This window comes from Eretmochelys imbricata, chromosome 15 (genome assembly GCF_965152235.1).
Source record: "Eretmochelys imbricata isolate rEreImb1 chromosome 15, rEreImb1.hap1, whole genome shotgun sequence".
NCBI classification, from domain to species: Eukaryota; Metazoa; Chordata; order Testudines; family Cheloniidae; genus Eretmochelys; species Eretmochelys imbricata.
Genome location: NC_135586.1, coordinates 10,862,757 through 10,887,421, shown reverse-complemented (window position 1 = coordinate 10,887,421; position 24,665 = coordinate 10,862,757). Strand labels below are relative to the sequence as shown.

General features: G+C 43.3%; 2 protein-coding genes and 1 long non-coding RNA gene across 3 annotated transcripts; 2 read left to right on the top strand and 1 right to left on the bottom strand.

The window, feature by feature from the left end:
• On the top strand, positions 1-2,444 carry LOC144275452 (uncharacterized). The gene is made up of 3 exons (XR_013348032.1): positions 1-379; positions 1,891-1,930; positions 2,353-2,444. It is a non-coding gene; the product is annotated as an uncharacterized LOC144275452 (long non-coding RNA).
• A 1,075-nt stretch (positions 2,445-3,519) lies between these two features.
• Positions 3,520-13,879, top strand: COQ5 (coenzyme Q5, methyltransferase). Its single transcript, XM_077834662.1, has 8 exons — positions 3,520-3,563; positions 4,142-4,394; positions 5,202-5,351; positions 6,700-6,924; positions 11,136-11,242; positions 12,272-12,360; positions 12,612-12,723; positions 13,296-13,879. The coding sequence occupies exons 2-8, from the start codon at positions 4,226-4,228 to the stop codon at positions 13,395-13,397; spliced, it is 954 nt and encodes a 317-aa protein (XP_077690788.1). The 5' UTR covers positions 3,520-3,563; positions 4,142-4,225; the 3' UTR covers positions 13,398-13,879.
• A 4,579-nt stretch (positions 13,880-18,458) lies between these two features.
• Positions 18,459-23,904, bottom strand: DYNLL1 (dynein light chain LC8-type 1). Its single transcript, XM_077834665.1, has 3 exons — positions 23,786-23,904; positions 22,308-22,445; positions 18,459-18,789 (listed from the first exon to the last, which is right to left on the bottom strand). The coding sequence occupies exons 2-3, from the start codon at positions 22,437-22,439 to the stop codon at positions 18,652-18,654; spliced, it is 270 nt and encodes an 89-aa protein (XP_077690791.1). The 5' UTR covers positions 22,440-22,445; positions 23,786-23,904; the 3' UTR covers positions 18,459-18,651.
• Positions 23,905-24,665: the final 761 nt, after the last annotated feature.

The window sequence follows — 24,665 nt, the reverse complement described above, 5'->3', positions numbered from 1 at the left end:
CCCGGATGGAACTCACTATATAGGAGCCGGCTGTCCCAATGTATGCTGGGAGTTGTAGTTCTCTGATGAGTCTGGGTGGACTTGGTTTGCATTCGCTATCGTAAGGCATTAGGGGAGGTATAGTTCTTAGTGTTTCATGCTATTAGTTCTCTGCGTTGTTTTGTATTATCCGGAGCAGAGCATTGTGGGAGTTATCATTCTTTTCACATCTGAGTTAGTTTTGAGACTACTTCATAGAATCACCTAAATCTGCAACCCCAGAATATTGTAAAGCAATTTTATTGTCTTTCACGTATAGATGAACCAACCTGTGTTACGTGCATGTTACAGAATCATAACATCACAGAAAACTACTAGAGAGACAAGGTGGATGACTAAGGTAATATCTTTTATTGGACCAACTTTTGTTGGTGAAGGAGACAGGCTTTTCAGCTACACAGAGCTCTTATACCTTTTATTAGACTAACTTCTATTGTGAAGCAAGACAAGCTTTTGAGCTTACATAGAGCTCTTCCTCAGGTGGCCTGAGCTCTGTGTAAAAGCTTGTTTTCCTCACCAACAAAAGCTTGTTTTCCTCACCAACAGAAGTTAGTCTTTTATGATACCTTTATCCAGGCTTCTTGCTTTCTCTCAAAAGTAAACTATACCAATCTTTTCAATCTCTTGTCATAAAAGAGTTTTTCCATCCCCCAATCATACTCATAGCCTGTTTCTACACTCCCTCTAATTCTACAATATCTTTTTTGAGATGGAGTGAATATTGAGTACTGTGACCAGTACTGAACATTGTATTCCAGGTGTGGGTGAAACACTAGTTTATACAATGACATTATAATACTTTCTGTATCATTCTCCATCCCATTCCTTGTACATTCTAACATTTTGTTTGCATTTTTTACCACAGCTGTACATTGACCAGAGATCTTTGTTGAACTTCCCACACCAATACCCAGGTCCATTTCCTGATCTGATCCATTTAATTTAAACCCTTTTAAGGTGTATGGGTAGTTTCAATTTTTCCCTCCAACGTACATTATTTTATATTTATCAACATGAATTTCATCTGTCATCATGTTGCTCTTTCACTGAGCTCGTTTAGGTCTTTCTACCATTCCTCATAGTCCTCATTGGACACCATACAATAATTTTGTGTCATCTACAAATTTTGCCACCTCACTGTTCACCCTCTTTTCCAATGTATGTGCCTGTACTAGTATTTTAAAACTGGGTGGAAAATCAAGGTATAAAGCAAAATATCAATACAGGCTGTAGTTGTTTCCATCTTGCTAATGGGTTACATATGCAGAAGGATTGCAGGTCATGACAGAGACTCAATAAAATGCTGCCTCCCTTGAAGGATCCAATATCTCATAAATGTGAGGCAACATGCCCCATAATAACCCTGAGGGTTAGAGAACGTCAGCTACTGTCCCACATTTCTTGGAATCTATTAGAACTTCTGCTTCATTTTAGCATTTTCTGCCAAAAAGAAAGTATGAAAATGAGAATTTGTATGAGTCAACAAATTATCTAGATAGTCTGCTGACCAAGAGGTGGAAACCTAAATACTAAGGTGATGAATCCATCAAAAATGTACCACTAGCTATCTAGATGCTTAGAAAGATAAAACAAGCTTAGTACATTACCCTTATTTAGTATATTAATGTGTCTGGTCAAGGTAAAGGAGGTCCAGAGGAAGAAGTACCTTTGTACTTTAGTATCTCCTTATCTTCATATTTATGAAGATACCAGTTTTAACCTTCATATCTATTTATCTGCTTCTCCCTCAAGTCTCTTCACTTTCTTCCTCTTTCTTCATGTCCTATATACATGGAATGCCCTCCCCACGCTTGTCCAGTCCATCTAATCCAGTATCCTGTCTTTCAACAGTGGCCAATGCCAGCTGCCCCAGAGGGAATGAACAGAACAGGTAATCATCAACCATCAACCACAGGTTGACTGTGCGTTGTGTGAAAAAATACTTCCTTTTGTTTTAAACCTGCTGCCTATTAATTTCATGTGGTGGCCCCTAGTTCTTATGTTATGAGAAGACCCATTACTTCTGCAAAGCCATGTAAACTTAGCTAAATCATCAAGTTATTTATTTCATGAGTGAACTACTCATTTAAGAGAAGGGGTTGATAAGGAGTAAACTAATCAGTTGTGAACATGGCTCACTAGGGCCCTGAGCCTACAATTTTCTGCATGGGCAGAGGCACTTGCTCTCATGGAGCCCCAGTGAAGTTAAAGGGGCTCCAAAATCAAAAAGTCAAAGGGGAAGGGCTACGCAAAATTAATTGCAGGATTGGCGCTTAGTCTTATAAGCTGTATCCCTTTGTCTGTCTTTTTCAGTTGTGATCCTGCAAGTTGTTCTACATGAGTGGATCCCTGAGTCAAACAGTGTCTTTTTCTGGTTTGCGGAAGTGTGTAACACATTATTTTGGGTGCTACCACAATCTAAATAATAATGTACAAAGCTTTGGGTATTTGATATGTTCTGTTCTAAACTACACAAACTTAAGTACCTACAAAAAAGTCAATAAACAGATCAGACCACAATGGAATTATAACACACACAATCATGTACCTGACATTTGTAATAGCATATTTAAATTTTAAATGCAGGTATGTTTCTGCTTAGCCAGGGCGTTCAGTCACGTTCAAACATGTATTAAAAGCAGGTGTGGTTAAACTGGTTTATAAAGTTGTTTGACTTACATGTGAACATGACTATGGGCCAGATCCTCAAATGTATTTAGGTGCATAACTTCCATTGAAATCAATAGGAGTTAGGTTCCTAAATGCATTCATGGATCTGGGCCTTTATAACCATGCATATTATGGGTCTATACATTGATACAAATGCCCATATTTGAGAAAAAATCAGTCCTAAATGAGGACAACAAAACTTAACTAAAACTTGTAACCTGCTAGAGGTTCTTAGCTGAAGAGTGCTATGTGAGCTATTGGAAAGTAGTTCCCTAAATGCTGCTTTGCCTATATTTATTGTGCAGCTCTTACTCACGTGCTTGGTTCACTGATGTGGCAACTGAATGAGGGTTGTGGGCTTAGATGTTACATTAGAAACGAGCGCCTGAGAGAATGGCATTGATTTCAGTATTTCCTCAGAGCACAGGACCAGAGGTGTCGGGGTTGGAGGTCGCAGTGCAGGGTCCAGGTGAAGGGCGGTGGGATGGGGGTCATGGTGCATGCAGGGCCACTAGGGTGACCAGCTGTCCCAATTTTATAGGGACAGTCCCGATATTAAGGGCTTTCTCTTATATAAGGGCTTATTACCCCCCACCCCGTCCTGATTTTTCACACTTGCTACTGTGTGGTGACCCTAGGGGCCGCAGGGAGAGACACGAAGGCAGTGGGGGTTGGGGGTCGCGGGGCGGGATCCCGGGGCAGACGCGAGGGGCGGGCGGTCCGCGGTCGAGTTGCGGAGGGGGCGGGCGGGAGAGACGCGAGAGGCGGCGGCGGTGGTGGGGTCCCGGGGCAGACGCGAGGGGCCGTAGATCCGGGGTTGCGGTGCTGAGCCGAGGGGAGAGACACGAAAGGCAGTGAGAGTTGGGGGTCGCGGTGCGGGGTCCCGGGGCAGGCGCGAGGGGCGGTAGATCCGGGGTTGTGGCGCGGAGCTGTGGGGGGAATAGAGACGCGAGAGGCGGTGGGGGGGGGGGGGTCGCGGGGCGGGGTCCCGGGGCAGACGCTAGGGGTGGAAGATCCGGGGTTGTGGCGCGGAGCTGTGGGGGGAATAGAGACGCGAGAGGCGGTGGGGGGGGGGGTCGCGGGGCGGGGTCCCGGGGCAGACGCGAGGGGTGGAAGATCCGGGGTTGTGGCGCGGAGCTGTGGGGGGAATAGAGACGCGAGAGGCGGTGGGGGGGGGTCGCGGGGCGGGGTCCCGGGGCAGGCGCGAGGGCGGTCGGTCCGGGGTCGCGGTACAAAGCCCATTTCTTTGGGTGGGAGGCGAACGTTCCCCAGCACCAGAGATCCCAAGCCCCTGTTTCCTCGGGAACCGCTCGCCCCTCCCCTCAGCAGCACGTTCCGTGGGCCCAGCTTCGGGTTGGCTGTTACCTAGTAAAACCCGCCCTCCCTGCGGTATGGCCAGTGAGAATCACGCGCTTTATTTACTCCTCTCCAGGCGGGCTTTCAATTGGCTGGGACGGAAGTGTCACATGACTCGGAGCCCCGTTATGCGAGTGCAAAGTTCACGCTGCTACCAAAGATGGCGGCCTCTATTGGAGTGGTGGCCTGTCGGGCTATGCACAGCCGCTGCCATGGGAAGTTGCTGTCTGTAGGTCGGGGGCTCTTCAGTGGGGCGCGGTGCTTTGTCGCGGAGGGGGAGACGAATTTCGGATTCCAGACTGTGTCGGAGGCGGAGAAAGGGGAGAAAGGTGAGGGGAGCAAGGCGGGGCGACTGGGACGGGGATCTAGCGGGCGAAGTGGGAGACTCTGCGGAGGGAGGAGGACGAGATGGGAAGAGATTGCTGGGCCGTCCAATGCCCCAGTGACTGGTGTACTGTACGAGGCAGTGCGGTCCAGTTATTGTGAAACAAAATGGACCGAGGAGACCTGGGTTCTGTTTCTAGTTGTGTCGCTGATCCCCTGGTGAGGCCCCCCAGGCAAGTCACTTGCTCTCTCCATATATTCTTTCTTCTCCCTGTGTCTGGTCATTTTATAATGAGAGCTCTTTGTGCTAAGGAGTGTTTTTTGCTTTGTATCTGAACAGTGCCTTGCACAACAGATCTCTGATGTTGGTTGGAACTTGTTAGAGCTACCCTAATACGAATATTTAAACCTTTTCAACAGGTGCGTTGTGTACCTCAACGATTAGCTGTCTGAGGGATGAGAATGTCCTAGCAAGTTGATGGTTATTTGAATGCTTTCACTTAATCCAAATATAAATAACTTTTCAAACAAATTGCACTTTGTTCACATGGTGTTTTCTAGATTGGGACCGTGGTGAAATATAGGAATGTGTTGAAAGTAAATGCATGTAACAAAATATAAACTTTGTGAAGTATGATAATCTAACTAATGAGATTAAAAAAATAGGATTCTTGCCTGAGACTTTATGGGGTCATGTGTTAGTATAGACCTAGGAAGAGGACAGTGAATACATAGAAGTGAATTTAAGTGACATGCTTCGCCCTGCTACCTCAAAGTGATATATATTGCATTATAATGTAATTTTATTTCAGTTTACCGTGTATTTGAAAGTGTGGCCAAGAAGTATGATATAATGAATGATTCAATGAGTCTGGGGATTCATCGGCTCTGGAAGGATATCCTGCTGCATCAAATGAACCCTTACCCGGGAACTCAGCTGTTAGATGTTGCTGGAGGGACAGGTACATTCCATTTTATTTCTAGTACTTTTATTAAGGAATACTATTTGCTGGAGTAATGATTCCTTAATGGAGAGCAGAAATTAATCTACCTATATATGAAAATGGAAAATAAGTACAGTATAGACAATAGAAATCATAGTTGCACTTATTACAACATTTACATGACTTTATAGAGAACACTGTATAGTGCAGTAGTCCTCAAACTGTGGGGCCTGCCCCCTAGGGAGGCGTGGAGGAACATTCGGGGGGCCCTCAGGGAGGGAGTGCCACCCAGCCCTGCTCTGGCCCCAGTCCCAGCCTTGGCTTCAGTCCCTGGGCTCCCAAGGGCGTGACCAGATTACATTCCGGGTAAGTGGGGACACAACATAAAAAGTTTGGAGACAACTGGTCTGGTGGCTAAATGATGGGCCTGAAGTCAGGAATACTGGGTTGTATTATTTGCTCTGCTGCACACACACTATGACCTTAAGCAAGTAATTTACTGCTCTGTCCCTCAGTTTCTCTCTCTGGAGAATGAGGATAACTTCTGCCCTTCAGGGGGAAGGGTTGAGTCTTAGGCCTTGTCTACACTGCCACTTTACAGCGCTGAAACGTTTTTTGCTCAGGGGTGTGAAAAAACACCCCCCTGAGCAATGCAAGTTTCAGTGCTGTAAAGTGGTGGTGGTGACAGTACGCTAGCGCTGGGAGCAACTCCCCTCATGGGGGTGGTTTTTTTACAGCGCTGGGAGAGTTGTACCGACCTGTATCAAAGTTACCTGAAGTATTTGGGAGAAGCGCTCATTAATGCTAAGTGTCCCAGCATCTGCAAGAGCTTCCAGCCAAGAACTAAAAAGGAGCAGGACATAAGTGCTCCTCATGGGGTCGGCCCTCATGCCAGTCTCCGAGCCGCCGAGATCAGACTCTGCAGCGAGCGCAGCAGCATGGGTGCAATGTGTGCCACTGCAACTGGTCTCCCGGCTCCGGTCCCAATCCCCGGTACCTGCTAAGAAGCAGGGGAAGCACACCGGGAGAGGGCATTCCCCAACATCCTGGATGGGAAAGGGAAAGTCCAGAGAGGAGCAGGGCAGCAAGACTCCAGAGCCCGGCCAGGCACCTGCGTCGCCAGCTAAGCTATCTAGTCCTTCTAGGGATCCACCAGCCACCCCTTACACTCATAGAAACTCTGTTTCAACTAACAATAATGGGAGAAACAGACTTGTTAATGTTTCATCTAAAAAAATATAGCTACGGAGCATGTTATGTCCAGTTTACCTAAATATTAAAAGTCCTAACTTCCTGATGAATATTTAATTTTTATAATATCAGAAAATATTCCACATTTTGCATCTTCCTTTCAAAACTAATACAGGTGACATCGCCTTTCGGTTTATCAATTATGTTCGTTCCCAGTGGGAGCACCAGATCAGACAGAAACTGAAATCCCATCAGAATTTATCATGGCAGGAAATCTCTAAGAGTTACGAGGAAGAGGAACTTAAATTGCCAGGAGGGTCCCAAGTGGTGGTCTGTGACATTAACAAGGAAATGCTAAAAGTTGGAAAGCAGAAAGCACAACATCTTGGCTACTCTGAAGGTAAGTCCTGCATTATATCACTTCTGTAGTAGGTCTCTGAGTGATAGAAATTTAGATTTAAAAAATCCTTATGTAACAATAGTCCAAAATTCTACGTGCTTATTTGCCTGGAGCAGTAACTTTTCTGATGGGCAAATATCAGGTGCAGGATTTTTATCATCAACAGTATGGAAAGAGAGGGTAAGTAAGATGATGTACAAGAGCTGGCCAATTGTCATGATAATTCAGCAACTAGGAGTTATGCTCTCTATGGAAAAGGAGTACTGGTGGCACCTTAGAGACTAACCAATTTATTTGAGCATAAGCTTTCGTGAGCTATAGCTCACGTCTCTAAGGTGCTACAAGTACTCCTTTTCCTTTTGCGAATACAGACTAACACGGCTGTTACTCTGAAAGCTCTCTATGGAGGCACCGTGAGTCTCTTTAATACTTGTATCCCTTTGAAAATACAAGTCTGAGGATTAATCGGAAGCCCAGTGTTTGATTCTCCTTCAGAATCAGCCAATGAGCAAAACGCTGCTCTGTTACACCAGTGCAATTCCCCTGAATTTAGTCAAGCTGAGTAGGTATGAAACAGGATAGTTTGGCCCTAAGAATCTGACTACACCACAGATTTCAGAAGCTATACTTTAAAAATAAAGGCAGCAAATTAAAAATGTCATGAGTCCAAAAAAAAACCCACCAAGAAACAAGCCTATATAGAGATGATAATACCTGCCACAGAGAATGGGTTATAGTGCTTTTGGAATCTGAATTGTATTAAATATTTAGTTTGCAGGTCAATGGGGTAATCCATGTTGGTCCTTTCAATCAGGATTAATTTAAGAAGTAAGTAATAAATTGTGCTTAATACACAGTATTTGTAGAATAGTTGTTTGTCCTCTCCCACTTTAATTAGAGAAACATTTCTTAAATAAGATTTACTATATGTATTTAAATGTGGTATATTTTATGTAAGACTTTCAGTTTTAAATTGGTTTTTAAAACACTGTTTTTAATACCAGCCCTTGTTTCAAATTAAACTAAAGATTTATCAACAGTAACTGGAAGATACAGTCAATCTCAACGTTTGAAGTACCCCTGAAACGTTTAAAACTTGACTGAAAACATAAACAGAATTTCAACTCCCTCATTTCCTCTTGATGAACTTTTTGGGGAGCAGGTAATATTTTTAGTGTTACATACCCCCAAACCAATTACTACACCCTGCTCTCTCTGCATTCCTGATTATGTCATTGGTGCAAGTAGTGCATAGAGAAATAACTGTTGAGGAAACAGATCAATGTTTCCCAATCAGAGAGAAAATTAGTAAGGTAAAAATCTTTTTTTTCCCCCCAGGCTTAATCAAAAGAATTGCAAATATTGGTGAGCATCTAAAGATAATTAATTGTTTCTCCTTTTTTAAGGTGGAGAAGAAAATGTGCTATATGTAGGCCACATGACATAAAGGAATCCTGTAGAGGGCTCATTTTGTATTGTGGTGATGCAACACTGAATGACTTTAATAATGTCTGTGATTTTCTGCCCTCATCCCCGTCTTAGTAGTTGCTTAAGTAAGCTGATGATTTCTTGTAGAAGTAACTTGGTCATCTAGGCTGATGTGTGCAATAGAAATACTTGGAAACTAGATAAGATCATTTTGCTTTCAAATGCCTGTTCTCTCATATCAGTTCCAACTCCTTGATTTCTTCTCTGTTACCCCCTGACTTCATGCCTTCTTCCAGAAGGGGGAGCTCAAAGGTCAAACACTGGGTTGTCTGGCCTCTTGAATTGTAGCCCATCTCTGTTACTACAATAATCTTTTGTTGCTCTCCAGTGCTGATAAATAGAGAGACAATAACCAGTGTGTTCAAACAAAGAAATATTGTTTTGGGGCAACTTTTTATGAAATGTCTGCATTTCATAAAATCCATATAAAGCTCAGGAACTCCAATCTGTGGATGGAACAGGACATTTGTTCCTACCAGTATTCGTCTATTTTTAAAAAATGTATATGACTCCAAAATTATTTAATTTCACCCTATGATTCTTCCTTCTGTAGGTGTATAGGATTCATGACCACAGTTTACCTTCTGTCATGAAGGTCATTCTGACATCAGTACAGATGGGTACATTTTCACTGTTTTGTGGGCTTTGTACAACTCATTGCAAAAACTATCTCCAAGAGTGACTGTAATAGTGAGAACGTTGCAGAAGCGAATCCTTACATTAAAACACAAGGGCAGCCAAATAGCTGTTGCTCTCTTCTGCCATGCAAAAGATGTAGGTTCAGTCTTATTCCCCCAATCTGGAGTACAGTGGGTACAGCATACCTAGCTTCAGTGGGGAGGAGGAGGTCTTTGATTGATTTAGGAACAAGTTTGTTGGACTTCTTCCTTGTCTGATGAGGAATTGCCATGATGCAGGACCTTGAAGGGTAGCAGGTATAAACTTGAGGTGTCCTCCCCCACTAAAAAGAAGAATCACAGTATGATTTAAAAATTATATATTAGGGCTGCTGATTAATCGCAGTTAACTCATGTGATTAACTCAATATTAATCGCAGTTTTAATCGCACTGTTAAACAATAGAATACCAATTGAAATTAATTATATATTTTGGATGTTTTTCTGCATTTTCAAATATAGTGATTTCAGTTACAATGCAGAATACAAAGTATGCAGTGCTCACTTTATATTATTTTTATTACAAATACTTGCACTGTAAAAATGATAAAAGAAATAGTATTTTTCAATTCACCTTATACAAGTACCATAGTGCAATCTCTTTATCCTGAAAGTGCAACTTACAAATGTAGATTTCGTTTGTTTGTTACGTAATTGCACTCAAAACCAAAACAGTGTAAAACTTTAGAACCTAAGTTCACTAGGTTCTTCTACTTGTTCAGCCAATCGCTAAGAGAAACCAGTTGGTTTATGTTTACGGGAGATAATGCTGCCCGCTTCTTATTTACAGTGTCACCTGAAAGTGAGAACAGATATTCGCGTGGCACTTTTGTAGCTGGCATTGCAAGGAGCTAAACATTCGTATGTCCTTTCATGCTTTGGCCACCATTCCAGAGGACATGCTTCCATCCTGATGGTGCTCATTAAAAAAAATGTGTTAATTAAATTTGTGACTGAACTCCTTGGGGGAGAATTGTATGTCTCCTGCTCTGTTTTTACCTGCATTCTGCCGTATATTTTGTGTTATAGCAGTCTTGGATGATGACCCAGCATGTTGTTCGTTTTAAGAACACTTTCACTGCAGATTTGACAAAACGCATAAAAGGTACCAATGTGAGATTACTAAAGATAGCAACAGCACTCGACCCAAGATTTAAGAATCTGAAGTGCCTTCCACAATCTGATCCGGATGGGGTGTGGAGCATGCTTTCAGAAGTCTTAAAAGAGGAACACTCCAAAGCGGAAACTACAGAACCCAAACCACCAAAAACGAAAATCAACCTTCTGCTGGTGGCATCTGACTCATGATGATGAAAATGAACATGCATTGGTCTGCACTGCTATGGATCTTTATCAGGTAGAACCCATCATCAGCATGTCCCCTGGAATGGTGGTTGAAGCATGAAGGGACATATGAATCTTTAGCATGTCTGGCACATAAATATCTTGCAATGCTGGTTACAACAGTGCAGTGCAAACGCCTATTCTCACAGGTGACATTGAAACACAGCGGGGAGCATTATCTCCTGCAAATGTAAACAAACTTGTTTGTCTGAGCAATTGGCTGATCAAGAGGTAGGACTGAGTGGACTTGTTGGCGCTAAAGTTTTACATTATTTTTGAATGCAGTTTTTTTTTGTACATCACTCTACATTTTTAAGTTCAGCTTTCCTGATAGAAAGATTGCACTACAGTACTTGCATTAGGTGAACTGAAAAATGCTATTTTTTATTTTTTTTACAGTGCAAATACTAGTAATAAAAAATAAATATAAAGTGAGCAATCCACACTTTGTATTCTGTGTTGTAATTGAAATCAATATATTTGAAAATGTGGAAAAATCCAAAAATATTCATTTAAAATAGTATTCTATTAATGTTTAACAGTGCAATCAATTGCAATTAATTGTTTTAATCACTTGACAGCCCTATTATATATGTATTACCTTTGCCAAAACAGAGTGAAGAGCTAGTCTTTCTGCAAGTTTTCTGGGATGAGCAACACCTAGTATCTGTGTGTGTGTGTTTGTTTTTGGTTTTTTTTAAGGCTTGTCCTGGGTGGTTGGGAATGCTGAAGAGCTGCCCTTCAATGACAACAAGTTTGATGTTTACACAATTGCCTTTGGAATACGGAATGTAACTCATATTGACCAGGTAAGCAGGGGCAACATGTCCTGGGATATACAGTTCTCCTGGGTTTTCTGGGCGCCAAGAAAAGAAACACTCTTGTATGAGGAAACCTCTGTTTCAACTTCGCACATGTAAAAGAAAGTGGGATGTAGCTCTACAGTTTGCTTGAATGAAAAGAAATTGAGGTTAATAAATATCCTGCCCTCCTAGGAGCATCATAGGGTTCAGATTTTTATCATGGAGATAAGCATGGTATAAATACTTGCATACATTTTTCTGGAAAGCTCTGAGTAGTCCTTTCTTAAAAATTAGAAAATATTTGTAAACACTCTAGCAAGTAATGTCACCTGTTCTAATTGGGACCTGGTATTTTGAGATTGATTGGTTATAACTGTTCTGCCTGAAAGGATATTTTTGATCGCTTTTTTTTTTAGGGGGGAATCTCTTCACAAACTGGTAATCGCATGTAATGTTCCATGCTCTGAGATGTGCTTTGACTCCTTAAAATGTCATTACTTGTTTACACAACTGATGAAAGTCTTTCTGCATGTCAGCTTCTTTTTGCTTCTGGTTTTGTAGCGTTATCTCCCCATCTTCAGGAAGAAGATGGATGTAGCTTGAAATCTTATTATGAATCTTTGGATACTTGCTAATAGGCTGCAATACCTAATGTTTAATACCATCCTAAAGCAGGCCAATCACTTCCCGAAAGCAGATATAATTTAAAAATATAATAATGTGCAGCCCTATTGAACCTCTCCTGAGTGGGTTGAGTTTAGCCTGACAGAAAGAGACTTATGTGAAAATGTTACCTAATTTAAAGCATACTTACCATTTTAGGCCCACAATGGATAGGTGGGTGGTATTTATTGTCCAAGTCTAAATATTTTAAGTTCCCAGGACACTTGGGTGACTTTAACCAGAACAATCTTTCTTCTGCTTGGACTGTGCCCAACCAAAGAAGGTGGAGCATCCATGTTTCACATCCTCATGAGATGTTAATAGGGAGGGTGCTTTCCTACAGTGTGTTCATCCACTTTTGATCTCTCTCAGGCCCTTCAGGAGGCGTATCGTGTGCTGAAACCAGGAGGGAGATTTCTGTGTCTGGAATTTAGTCAAGTCAACAACCCCATTGTTTCCAGGTTGGAATATGACTGTTTTTTTCTTTTCTCTTTATTTTTATCCCACACATGAGGGTTTTTCTTGAGCTGGGACAAAAACACATGAAAGAGTCCTAATCCCTTGAAACACGATCACATACTTAAATCCAAACTCTGTAGAAGTCTACAGCAAAGGTGATATACAGAGACTAATTCCTCTTTAGGAAAAAGTTAGTCCTAGTAGGTTTTATTTTGGTGTCTGCATGTTAATTTGCACTTATCTCTTTGGGCAGGCTCTATGACTTGTACAGTTTCCAAGTTATCCCTGTTCTGGGTGAGATTATTGCTGGAGACTGGAAGTCCTACCAGTACCTTGTGGAAAGCATCCGACGCTTTCCAGCCCAGGTAACAAGGTTCTCTGCTTTGAATATTTAGTGTACAGATTGTCACCATGGGGGCAGCTGGGTTATGAGTAAGGAGACTAGGCCTTTAAGAAGGCATATGCTAGTTTACTTCTGCTAATTGCACAATTACCTCTCTCCACCCACGAGATGACTAAAGAGGATATGAGAAAGGTCTACAAAATCATGAATAGCGTAGAGAAAGTAAATGAAGTGTTTGCCCCTTCACATAACACAAGAACCAGAGGTCACTCAACAAAATTAATAAGCAGCAGGCTTAAAACAAATGTAAGAAAATACTTCACACAACACAGTCAACCTTTGGAACTCATTGCCATGGATGTTAAGACAAAAATTATAAGTGGGTTCAAAAAATAACTAAGTTTATGGAGGATATGTCCAGCAATGACTATTAGCTATGCTGTCAGTGTCCCTGCCAGAAGCTGGGACTGGATGTTCTATTCATTCCTTCCAAAGCACTTGGCCCAAGCCCCTGTCAGAGGACAAGATACTGAGCTAGATGGAGCATTGGTCTGACCTAGTATGGCTATTATGTTCTTTATTACTATATTTCAGGAGGTGTTCAAGGCAATGATTGAAGATGCAGGTTTTCTGAAGGTGGAATATCGGAATCTAACAGCAGGCATTGTAGCCATTCACTCAGGTTTCAAACTGTGACCCTCCTACTTTGCAAAGCTCTTGAAGAATAAAGGGTATTTCCCCTGAAGAAGCTAAAAAGCTATGCAACTCAAAAAACTTCACTGCCATGATAGTCTGAGGGGATGGGAAGATTTGGTCCCTCTGCAGAAACTAAAGCTTCAGATTTTGGGTTTCTGAAAAGTTGAAATTATATTCTTACAACCCTGTCAGGACAAAGAATCCCTCTAGCACTTAAGCATTTATGTAAGTATGGGCCAGGTGCTTCATAGCATGTGCTCACTCAACTGATTACCAGTTTCCTAAAACCTCACAGACTTTTATTGGACAATTTGTTTGGTACATATAATTCTCTTCTGAAGTACAGTGTGGATATTGCAAAAGGTTTCAGAGTAACAGCCATGTTACTCTGTATTCACAAAAAGAAAAGGAGTACTTGAGGCACCTGAGAGACTAACCAATTTATTTGAGCGTGAGCTACAGCTCACTTCAGCAGATGCATACTGTGGAAAGTTTAGAAGATATTATATACACACAAAGCATGAAAAAATACCTTCTCCCACCCCACTCTCCTGCTGGTAATAGCTTATCTAAAGTGATCACTTTCCTTACAATGTGTATGATAATCAAGGTGGACCATTTCCAGCACAAATCCAGGCTTTAACAAGAACGTCTGGGGGGGGTGGGTAGGAAAAAACAAGGGGAAATAGGCTACCTTGCATAATGACTAAGCCACTCCCAGTCTCTATTCAAGCTTAAGTTAATTGTATCCAATTTGCAAATGAATTCTAATTCAACATTTTCTCACTGGAGTCTGGATTTGAAGTTTTTTTGTTGTAAAATAGCAACTTTCATGTCTGTAAGCACGTGGCCAGAGAGATTGAAGTGTTCTCCGACTGGTTTATGAATGTTATAATTCTTGACATCTGATTTGTGTCTATTTACTCTTTCACATAGAGACTGTCCAGTGTGACCAATGTACATGGCAGAGGGGCATGGCTGGCACATGATGGCAGATATCACATTGGTAGATGTGCAAGTGAATGAGCCTCTGATAGTGTGGCTGATGTTATTAGGCCCTGTGATGGTGTCCACTGAATAGATATGTGGGCACAGTTGGCAACAGGCTTTGTTGCAAGGATAGGTTCCTGGGTTAGTGGTTCTGTTGTGGTATGTGGTTGGTGGTGAGTATTCGCTTCAGGTTGGGGGGCTGTCTGTAGGCAAGGACTGGCCTGTCTCCCAAGATTGTGAGAGTGTTGGGTCATCCTTCAGGAGAGGTTGTAGATCCTTAATAATGCGTTGGAGGGGTTTTAGTTGGGGGCTGAAGGTGACGGCTAGTGGCGTTCTGTTATTTTCTTTATTTCCCCAATAATGTCACGGCTAACCTGGTGGCTAAACTTTGACTTTGTCCTTACCCATAACTTTACATTTGGGGACAACGTATACCTTCAGATCAGCAGCACTGCTATGGGTACCCGCATGGCCCCACAGTATGCCAACATTTTTATAGCTAACTTAGAACAACGCTTCCTGAGCTCTCGTCCCCCAACGCCCCTGCTCTACTTGTGCTATATTGATGACATCATCATCTGGACCCATGGAAAAGAAGCCCTTGAGGAATTCCACCATGATTTCAACAATTTCCATCCCAGCATCAACCTCAGCCTGGTCCAGTCCACACAAGAGATCCACTTCCTGGACACTACAGTGCTAATAAACGATGGACACAAACACCACCCTATACCGGAAACCTACTGACCGCTATTCGTACCTACATGCCTCCAGCTTTCACCCTGACCACACCACACAATCCATCGTCTACAGCCAAGCTCTGCGATACAACTGCATTTGCTCCAACCCCTCAGACAGAGACAGACACCTACAAGATCTCTCTCAAGCATTCTTACTACAATACCCACCTGCGGAAGTGAAGTAACAGATTGATAGAGCCAGAAGAGTTCCCAGAAGTCACCTACTACAGGACAGGCCTAACCAAGAAAACAGAACACCACTAGCCGTCACCTTCAGCCCCCAACTAAAACCCCTCCAACGCATTAAGGATCTACAACCTATCCTGAAGGATGACCCAACACTCTCACAAATCTTGGGAGACAGGCCAGTCCTTGCCTACAGACAGCCCCCCAACCTGAAGCAAATACTCACCAGCAACCACATATCACACAAGAGAACCACTAACCCAGGAACCTATCCTTGCAACAAAGCCTGTTGCCAACTGTGCCCACATATCTATTCAGGGGACACCATCACAGGGCCTAATAACATCAGCCACACTATCAGAGGCTCGTTCACCTGCACATCCACCCATGTGATATGTCATCATGTGCTAGCAATGCCCCTCTGCCATGTACATTGGTCAAACTGGACAGTCTCTATGTAAGGGTAAATGGACACAAATCAGATGTCAAGAATTATAACACATTCATAAACCAGTTGGAGAACACTTCAATCTCTCTGGTCACATGATTAGACATGAAAGTCGCTATTTTACAACAAAAAAACTTCAAATCCAGACTCCAGCAAGAAACTACTGAATTGGAATTCATTTGCAAATTGGATACAATTAACTTAGGCTACCTTGCATAATGACTAAACCACTCCCAGTCCCTATTCAAGCCTATTTCCCCTTGTTTCTCTCTCCCCCCGTTCTTGTTAAACCCTGGATTTGTGCTGGAAATGGCCCAACTTGATTATCACACACATTGTAAGGAGAGTGATCACTTTAGATAAGCTATTACCAGCAGGAGAGTGGGGTGGGAGGAGATATTTTTTTCATGCTTTGTGTGTATATAATAACATCTTCTACACTTTCCACAGTATGCATCCGCTGAAGTGAGCTGTAGCTCACGAAAGCTTATGCTCAAATAAATTGGTTAGTCTCTAAGGTGCCACAAGTACTCCTTTTCTTTTTGATATTGCAAAAGTTACTTAGTCTTATCTAAGTAGGATAAGATGTACTCAAAACACCTGTAATAACAGAACTGGTTGAAGGTAGACATTGACCCACTAGCCTTCAAACAAGAGATCTCCCTATACTGTATTGAAGTAATGACTCAAGTTCAGTGTGGGTATGGGAATATAGGTAATACCTAAAATTACAAGTGTGACATGTAGTATTTGTGTATTTATTTTAAAGATATTAAATTTCATGTATCAGTTTCACTTTTGTGGTAAATGTCACTGATGTCTGACAACTTGTCAGCAGAAGTAGTAAGTTACTGTTAATGTATTTCCTCAGTGATGGGGATAAAGTTCTGAAAGCATCCTCATTTTAACTATATTGTGGTGAAACAATGCTATAATGGTGGCTCTGCATCAAAAAAGGTGAAATACCCTACCCATCACCTTATACCACATCTTTGAAGAAATCTTCCACTAGTTTACTTCTGTATCCCTTTAAGGATGACAAATTACTGCAGAAGTTTCCTTGGATCTGGGTAAGGAATGTGGAAAAATTAGAGATCATTAAAATCTTATCTTCTGTCTCTACTTACCCCTTATTTGAGCTGCATTGTGGTAGTATGTTTACTAAAGTTTAGAGTGGGTAGTTTAATTCAGTTCTTATCACTAAACCTCCAGATGGCTAGTCTGTAATTTGTGCTTCTATACCAGAATGAGAATGCAGGACTGAAGTGTGATAAGTACCTTAATAAGTTATTATAACCTGCTGATAGCTTGCTAAAACAGTATATAATCACTATAGTAGTATAAAATATCTATTAAAGGAGCTTGGCTGCACTGACTTCATATGCCCTTAGATAGATCACATTAATCAGCTCTTAGTGCATCATCTATTCTAGGACTACCACAATTCACTAGTTTAAGTGGTTCATGCTACAGCAGGATATTTAATCTAACCATTTGACAGACAATGTCCAGAGAAACTACCTCAACTGGACTCTAGATCAGAGCCACACATAACAAGTAGAGAGATATTTTACTCTTCCACCTCCAAAAAAGGTAAAGGCAAGGTTTTCAAACAAGTATTAAGTGATTCATTATTCTACAGTTATGAATATTGCTGAAGTGTTAAACAAGAAAGCATAAGGTAATTGAACATTGCTTCTATACTAATTCAGAACAGCATCAAAAAGCCACAGTTGTGCTACTATCCTCCACAGTACAGTTGTTGCAGTGCTACCTCAAATGGGGAGGTAGCAACTCCCTGCTGTATCAAGGCTTTTAAACCAAATCAGAGTTATTTGCTGCTGAAAGCACTACCTTGTCTCCCCTTTAGTTACTAAGGCAGGAAAAGGTAAGGTAATGAGGTTGGCATACCTTTTCCAAAAGCTGCTGTAACTTTCAAGTGTAGTAAGGAGTGTAGAGCAGCAGAGACATGATGTCTGAGGAGTCTTTGTACTGAAGCTGGTGAATGTCTAAGTTTTGCAAGCTGGGGTTTTACACTAGGCATTTGAAGGATATAGTTCCCAGCTCAGTTATTGCTAGCCATCATTAAACATCAAGAAACTACTTGTCCTCCTCACTAACATCTGTAGAACTGGTCCTACTTACTGGGACTATAGCAGCCTCTGCCAGCACAACCCTCAAGAATCTATGTAGTATCTAGCATAATGGAAGCTCTATCATAGTAACTTTTTGTACATGAAATAGAAATGGATTAATATGTTCTATGAAATAGAGAAGGAAAGTGTACAGCCACTCTCATCCTTGGACCAGAACTACATGGTGATATTATCTGTTTACAAAGGCTTTAGGTGAGAATAAGAAAAGCAACATACATCAGATGGATAAAAGTGTAGGCTAAACTCACAGGAATTACAGCTCCAACCTAACTTTAGTAATGGCAGTTGTACCTGTCTATGCCAGCAGTGAACTTTTCTACACTAACAGCTTTAGATAAAGTTTTGGGTTAGAGAAAATATGCTCACTTTCCATGGAAACAAGTGAGAAGGATTTCGTAAAGACCACAGTACAAGAATCAATATAGGGATAAGTGGGCTAGATGGCTATAAAACTATTAGAATAAACTCTTAAAGGTTGAGTATATCCAACAGTTTTATTAAAATGGAAAGCAGGTTTTTGGAAAGAAAATAAATACAAGAATGAATTTTTTGCTATTTTTTATAGCCACAATGAAAACAAACTAGTACAGAGGAGTCCCTGTCCATTACCACCACAACAAAAGGCTTGAAGAGCAAGGTGTGTTCCCTGGGGAAGGCTTAAGATTTCAGTCTCTATTTAGAGTTAGTGTGCAGTCCTGGAACTGGATGCAAGTTTGGATAGCACAGACTGTGCTCTAACCAGATTTGAAGAGGAGAATAGCAACTTGGCCTAGGTAGAAATAGATGAAGTGCTTAGTCTCATGAGTCACATAGCTGCCAAAGTTCCTTCCCACAATGCAGTGCCAAGTGGGGTTGTACTTCTTGTCAAACTCCTGGAAGAAAAAAACAAAATGCACATTACTACTACAGCAGAACTGCCTTTCTTAGATAAAAAAGTTGCAGATTTTTTTTAACTGCCATATTCTCACCTACATCTTTATATTAAGTGTAGAAACACTGGGAGGGGGGTGTGGTGGGGTAAGAACAGCATATCCTTTGCTCTGCATTAAGACCACAGCTTTGATAATAAGGGAGAGGTGGAATTGCTGACTTACCTTTATTGCCCAGTTGCTGGTTATTACATCATGAGACACCAGAAGTCATTTTCTTACTAAGTAGCTGCAGGAGTACAGGTAGGATTTTACTGCTGTGATAGTCTATATCTTTATATTCACCCCTTTCACAAGGCTGTTAAATTTTGTACAAAGCATACTATGTAAGGTATCATTTGAAAACTCATGATTTCCTGATGATTATTGTCCTGGTCAAAGGTGTGGCAAGACTGTAAAAGAAAACTCCACCATATGATATTGCCAAGGACATGTTCCAGCATGTTCTGGAACACAGTCACAAACAAGTTCCCCAGAGATAATAGGCTAGCCAATGCCTCAGCCAGGTGTCACCTAGCTCAAATGGACCACCCACCTGATTAAGTGGACACTCTTCAGGGAATGGGGGGAAAAACCTACATTTTGACAAAGTAGTAGTATAAGGTTTCTGGCCACATATCAGCTGGACATGAGAAAGGGCTGTAAGAAGACAGACATCCCAAATCCTGTCTCTTACTCGCTACCCACAGCATCAAGCCCTGAAGAACAAAGGAAGCAGCACTGGACTGGGGGCTTGAAATCCTGACAAAGCGGTTCAGCCAGGAAGACTGCTAGTACTTGTGGTGAGAGAGACCTTTGCTTTGTATTCACTTAGCTTGTTAAGTTCGGTGTAGTTGTGTTTTACCTTTTATTTCCTTATAAGTCAGGATTGGTTACACTTGTAGTCACTTAATCTATTTTTCTATAGTTAATAGATTTGTTGTTTTATCTAAACCAGTGTGTTTGGACTGAAGTATTTGGGAAACTCCATTTGGGATAACAAGACTTGTGCATATCATTTTCTATTAATAAATGACAGACTTGATACGAGTTTGTATTGTCCAGGAGGGTGCTGGGCAGTACAATGCACATTTCTGGGGGAAAGTCTCGGTCTGGGAGTTTGCTGGTGTTGTCCTGCAGTGTAATTCATGAGTGGCTGCCTATAGCACTCATATAGTATGGCTGGGAGTGATTTATATGCTGGAGGCTGAGAGCAAGCAGATCAGGAGTGGTTGCTCTCACAGCGAAACAGAGTTTATAAAAGACACCCCCAGGTTAGGGAATTGAGGGGACAGCTGTTCATCAGTCCAGATTGTACTCTGGTTAATGTCAACTGCCCACCTGCCAACTCTTGCATGACTCAAGCCAGTTTACTAGGTGTACGTATTCTCCCCTTCCATCCAAGAATCTAGCACATCCTCCTAGTAGATCCTTAGCACAATAGCTTTCAAGCTATGGATCTCAACCAGCAATAGGGCAACGCCCTTGCTAGTGATCTGCAAAAGAATTTTGGAAGTCAAGCAGTAGAGGAATTGGGTATGGAAGAGGGGTGACATAGGATCTCAAACAAGCGCACACAATGAAAGTGCAGAGTACTTAAGAGGCATTCCAGTGAGTCCATTATGCTAGTCTGTATTATCCTAGTTCATAAGAACATAAGTGAAAACAGTGAGTTGATCCACAGAGGGAAAGAGCATAACAAGCCCTAATACTCTATTCTTAAAAAAAGAAAAGTCCTCACTTCATTTAATAGACCAAATTTATTCACAAATTAGTACTGTTTTACAGTTAGACACTTTGGCTAGCAAAACTTGAGTCAGACTAATGTGACGACCAGAAAGTCAGACTGGTTAAGAAGTGCTTTATACAAATATCCATGCCCAACAGTCCTGAAATTTAGAGCTTTGGGCCAAGAAAGGTATACAGCTGTTTTGTATTTGATTATATTAAGCCTCTTGGCTAATTTCTATTTCCAATATTTCTGTCATCACATCCCCTCCCTGTCCACTGCCATTGGGAAGTTATACTGAAGTTTGACAAAGATATAGAATTGTTTTGTAGTAAATTAAACTGATGTTTCTGCTTCAGTTATTTTTAAGTGGTACATTCACCATAGGGAAGAAAATCTATACTTGTTTCTACATCTCAAGCAGGAGTGGGATTTTTTTAAATAAAAGTTTGCTATTCTCATTGGAAATTGCTAGCAATAAGTTGAACCAACTTAGAAGACAGTTTAAGGAGAGCACTTGACTGACATTAGGTTTTATATGTTGTCAATGATTGCTGCTTATATGTCTGTTCCACTCAGCATAGTCTCAATTCAATTCAACCTTCCCACTCTTATGGCAGGCCAGCATCTTCCATTAGCGCTGCCAATTCAGCAAACTGCAGAAGTATGAAAAATGGTAAACTATAGTTTCCTCTCCCAACTTTGCTCAGTGGGCAACATCTATGTGCAGCTTCTCCCAATAGCTCCCCTGCTGTCAGAACAAGCATATGGCTAAGATAAGAAAAAAAAATAACCAAAGGAAAGAAAAAACAGTTACCAAACCCAAGAACAGTTATATATGACACAGATCTTCACAAGAGTTGTATAACATAAGATTACTTTGCAAATGAAAGCCTTTGTATACAAATTCAGATGAGCTGAGCACCTAGTAAGGCTTCACCTTTTCCTCTAGAGTTCCCTTCTGGCAGCACTCCCCTCAGACTAGATCAGGGGTCTCAAACTCACAACCCACAGGCCATTTGCGGCCTGCGAGCCTCCTCAATGTGGCCCGCAGGGCTCCAGCAGTTTTGGGGCCAGGTCTCTCCCTTGGCCCCACCTGCTGCCCCCAGGCACTGCCCCCCACAGGGGCCCCGGCAGCACAGCAAAGCTGAGCAACATCTGCCTGCTCACTCCAGTGGCTGCTGGCCCCTCCCTGTGGCCACAGGGCAGGGCTGTGCCTCCACACGCTGCCCCTGCCCCAAACGCCCCTGCCGCCAATAAGAAGCTGCGGGGGCAGTGCCTGGGGGAGTAGCAGCATGCAGAGCCGCCCCCCCCACCTTGGAGCCCCAGGTAAGCACCACACCCCCATCTCAGAGCCTGCACCCCACCCCTTTCCCAAACACTCCCTCCTGCCCACAAACTCCCTCCCAGAGCCTGCACCCACACAAACCCCAGCCCCAAGCCTGCACCTAGCACCCAAACTCCAGCCCAGACCCTGCATCCCAGACCCTCTTCCCCACCCAAACTCCCCTCCAGAGCCTAACCTCTCATCCCTTCTGCACCCAAACTCCTTCTCAGAGCCTTAGGCAGGTGGGAGGCAGAGGTCTTTTGAGGGGGTGGGTTCTGGGCAGCATTAGTGACATCATTGGCCTGCTGGGAGGATTTGAGGACTGGCACTGGCCCTAAGGTAAATTGCATTTGAGACCCCTGTTCTAGATTCTAAAACATGCATATCCATCAATAGAGGGAAAAGGCTATTACAACAGGCATTTACCTTCTTTATATGAGCTGCAATATCCTTCTCAATGTTATACTTCTCCAGGGCCTGAGTGGCACACTCCACTGAATCCTGCTGCATCTCTTCAGACATATCCGCATTCTTGATCACAGCCTTTCGATCACACATGGTTACCTAGGGAGCACGCACACACAAAATAATCTGACAGCAGTAGGAGCATCCACCATCCAAAACTCCCACAGACAATCTGTTTAATAGGCTTGGTCTTGTACAATGCATGATTTATGGTCACTGTCTTCTAGCTTAAGAACATTGGCCCAGTCTTAATACAAAACACATCTCCTCAAAGCATGAGTAAGTCAGCTCTACAGCCAGTGACAGAAGTTATACAGACAGTGAAGTAAACGGAATGTAGTTTTTCAACTGTAGTATTTTCAGACCAGTTACTTCAGCTGAAACAGAGAGAGGGGAAAGCATAGCTGGGAGCATTTTCAGTTTCTCTAATCATGATCTCTTTCCCAAGAGAGAATCTGTAGAATTGCTTTTTGGCTTTTCAGCTAACCTAAAGCTTATCAGTCTGTATAGCCCAATGGTTCTCAAACTTTTATACTGGTGACCCCTTTCACATCGCACTCAGAGGTTTGCAACTACCCTTATAAATTAAAAGCACTTATATATTTAACACCATTTTAAATGCTGGAAGCAAAGCAGGGTTTGTGGTGGAGGCTGACAACTCGTGACCCCCCCACGTAATAACCTCACGACCCCCTGAGGGGTGCCGACCCCGTTTGAGAACCCCTGGTATAGCCAGTACCATGAAGGGATGGACTCTACCTAGTAGCCCTTCATCATAATTTGAGTGCAAATAGAGACCCTGAGTAGTTTAAAATACTATACATTTTCAGGACATGAAATTCAAAGCCGGAATATTTTTAGTGAAGATAGAGATGCTAGAAAATTCTGTGTAATTTCCCTGGCACAGATAAGCTACGGAGTAGCGGTCCCAGATATCCTGGCTCTTTGGGAGCGTCCACTGACAGTCCTGCCATGCGTCCTCAGTCTCATTTTGCCAGACAAATCTTCATGTTTGGGGTTTTTTTAGAAGCACCGAAAAAACCAAAATACTTCCATCGGCACCCTCCCCCCCTTGCCCAATGGGTGGTCTTCCCCTTCCCCACCCCGCCCAATCGGTGGCCTCCTCCCGCCCCGTCACCTTCCCCGCCCAATCGGTGGTTCCCCACCCCCCACCACCACCCCGGGGACCCTCGCCCAATCGGTGCTTCTACCCCTCACCCCCTTCTACCCACAGAATCACAGCACCCTCCCCCACGCCCAATGGCTCCCCACCCCCCCACGGCTCACAAGAGCCCACCCCGGGGCGCCCTCCTCTACTCCGCGCCTTCCCCCTCCACCGGCGGGATGACGAGAGGCCTCTGCCTTCTCCCTCCGTGCGGCCCCACCTCTCCCAGCGCCTTCGGCCAGGCTCTCGGGTCCTGCCCCGCTCGGGAACTCACCGTGTGCTGGGCGGCTCCGAGCGCGGAGGGAAGGGATGGGGCGGGCGGGCAGGCGGCTTCTCAACCAGCGCTCGTTCGGCCAGCTCTCCGATGTGACTGAAACCGCGCGGCGCCACCCCCGTAGACCTAATACTAGCAGCCACGCCCCCTCCGCCTAAGACACGCCCCGCGTGCACCAATCATTGGCCTCTGCAACAATCTCTGGCGCACGTCATTGGCCGACATCTACCTCTTACCGCAGCTTCTTACTGTTGCGTTTTGTTTCAGCCCGGCATGCATCGCGCTGGCGTCTGTTCCCATAGCGACAGGATGCATGCTGCTGGGGCCCAGCTCGAGGCCTGCGCCCGGGAGTGAGGAGCCTGCGGAGCTACGGGGGTTCAAGGATCCCTCCCGTAGCGTCTCATCCCATAACAGGAATGGGGGGATCCTACTGACGGGGCTTTGGAGACCGTGGCTGAGAACAGGATTTCCCCATCCCTCCCCGTTCTGAGAGGCATGGAGAGGGCTATGCTCAAATCCCCGCAGGGATACAAGGGCCCAGGAATACAGAGGCCTCCTGGAGACTGGCATATGGCGCTCCATCTCCCCAGGAACAGGCGTCCAGGGTTGTGGCCCCTTTCTTGGAAAAAAAGGTGCCCCTGATTATGCATGGTATTTATATTTAGGAGCACCTAGAGACCCTCTCTGAAATTGTGCACGTGCACAGAGAGAAAGAGTCCCTGGCCCAAAGAGCTTAGAATCTAAGTAGACAAGATAAACAAAGAGTGGGAATGGAAACAGATGCTGCAGGGACTCTGTGCCTTGGATCATCATCTGGTGCAACTGTGGTGGGAATCAGAGCTGTCTCTTTTGGACAGATCCAACAGTGTAACAGTGTTCA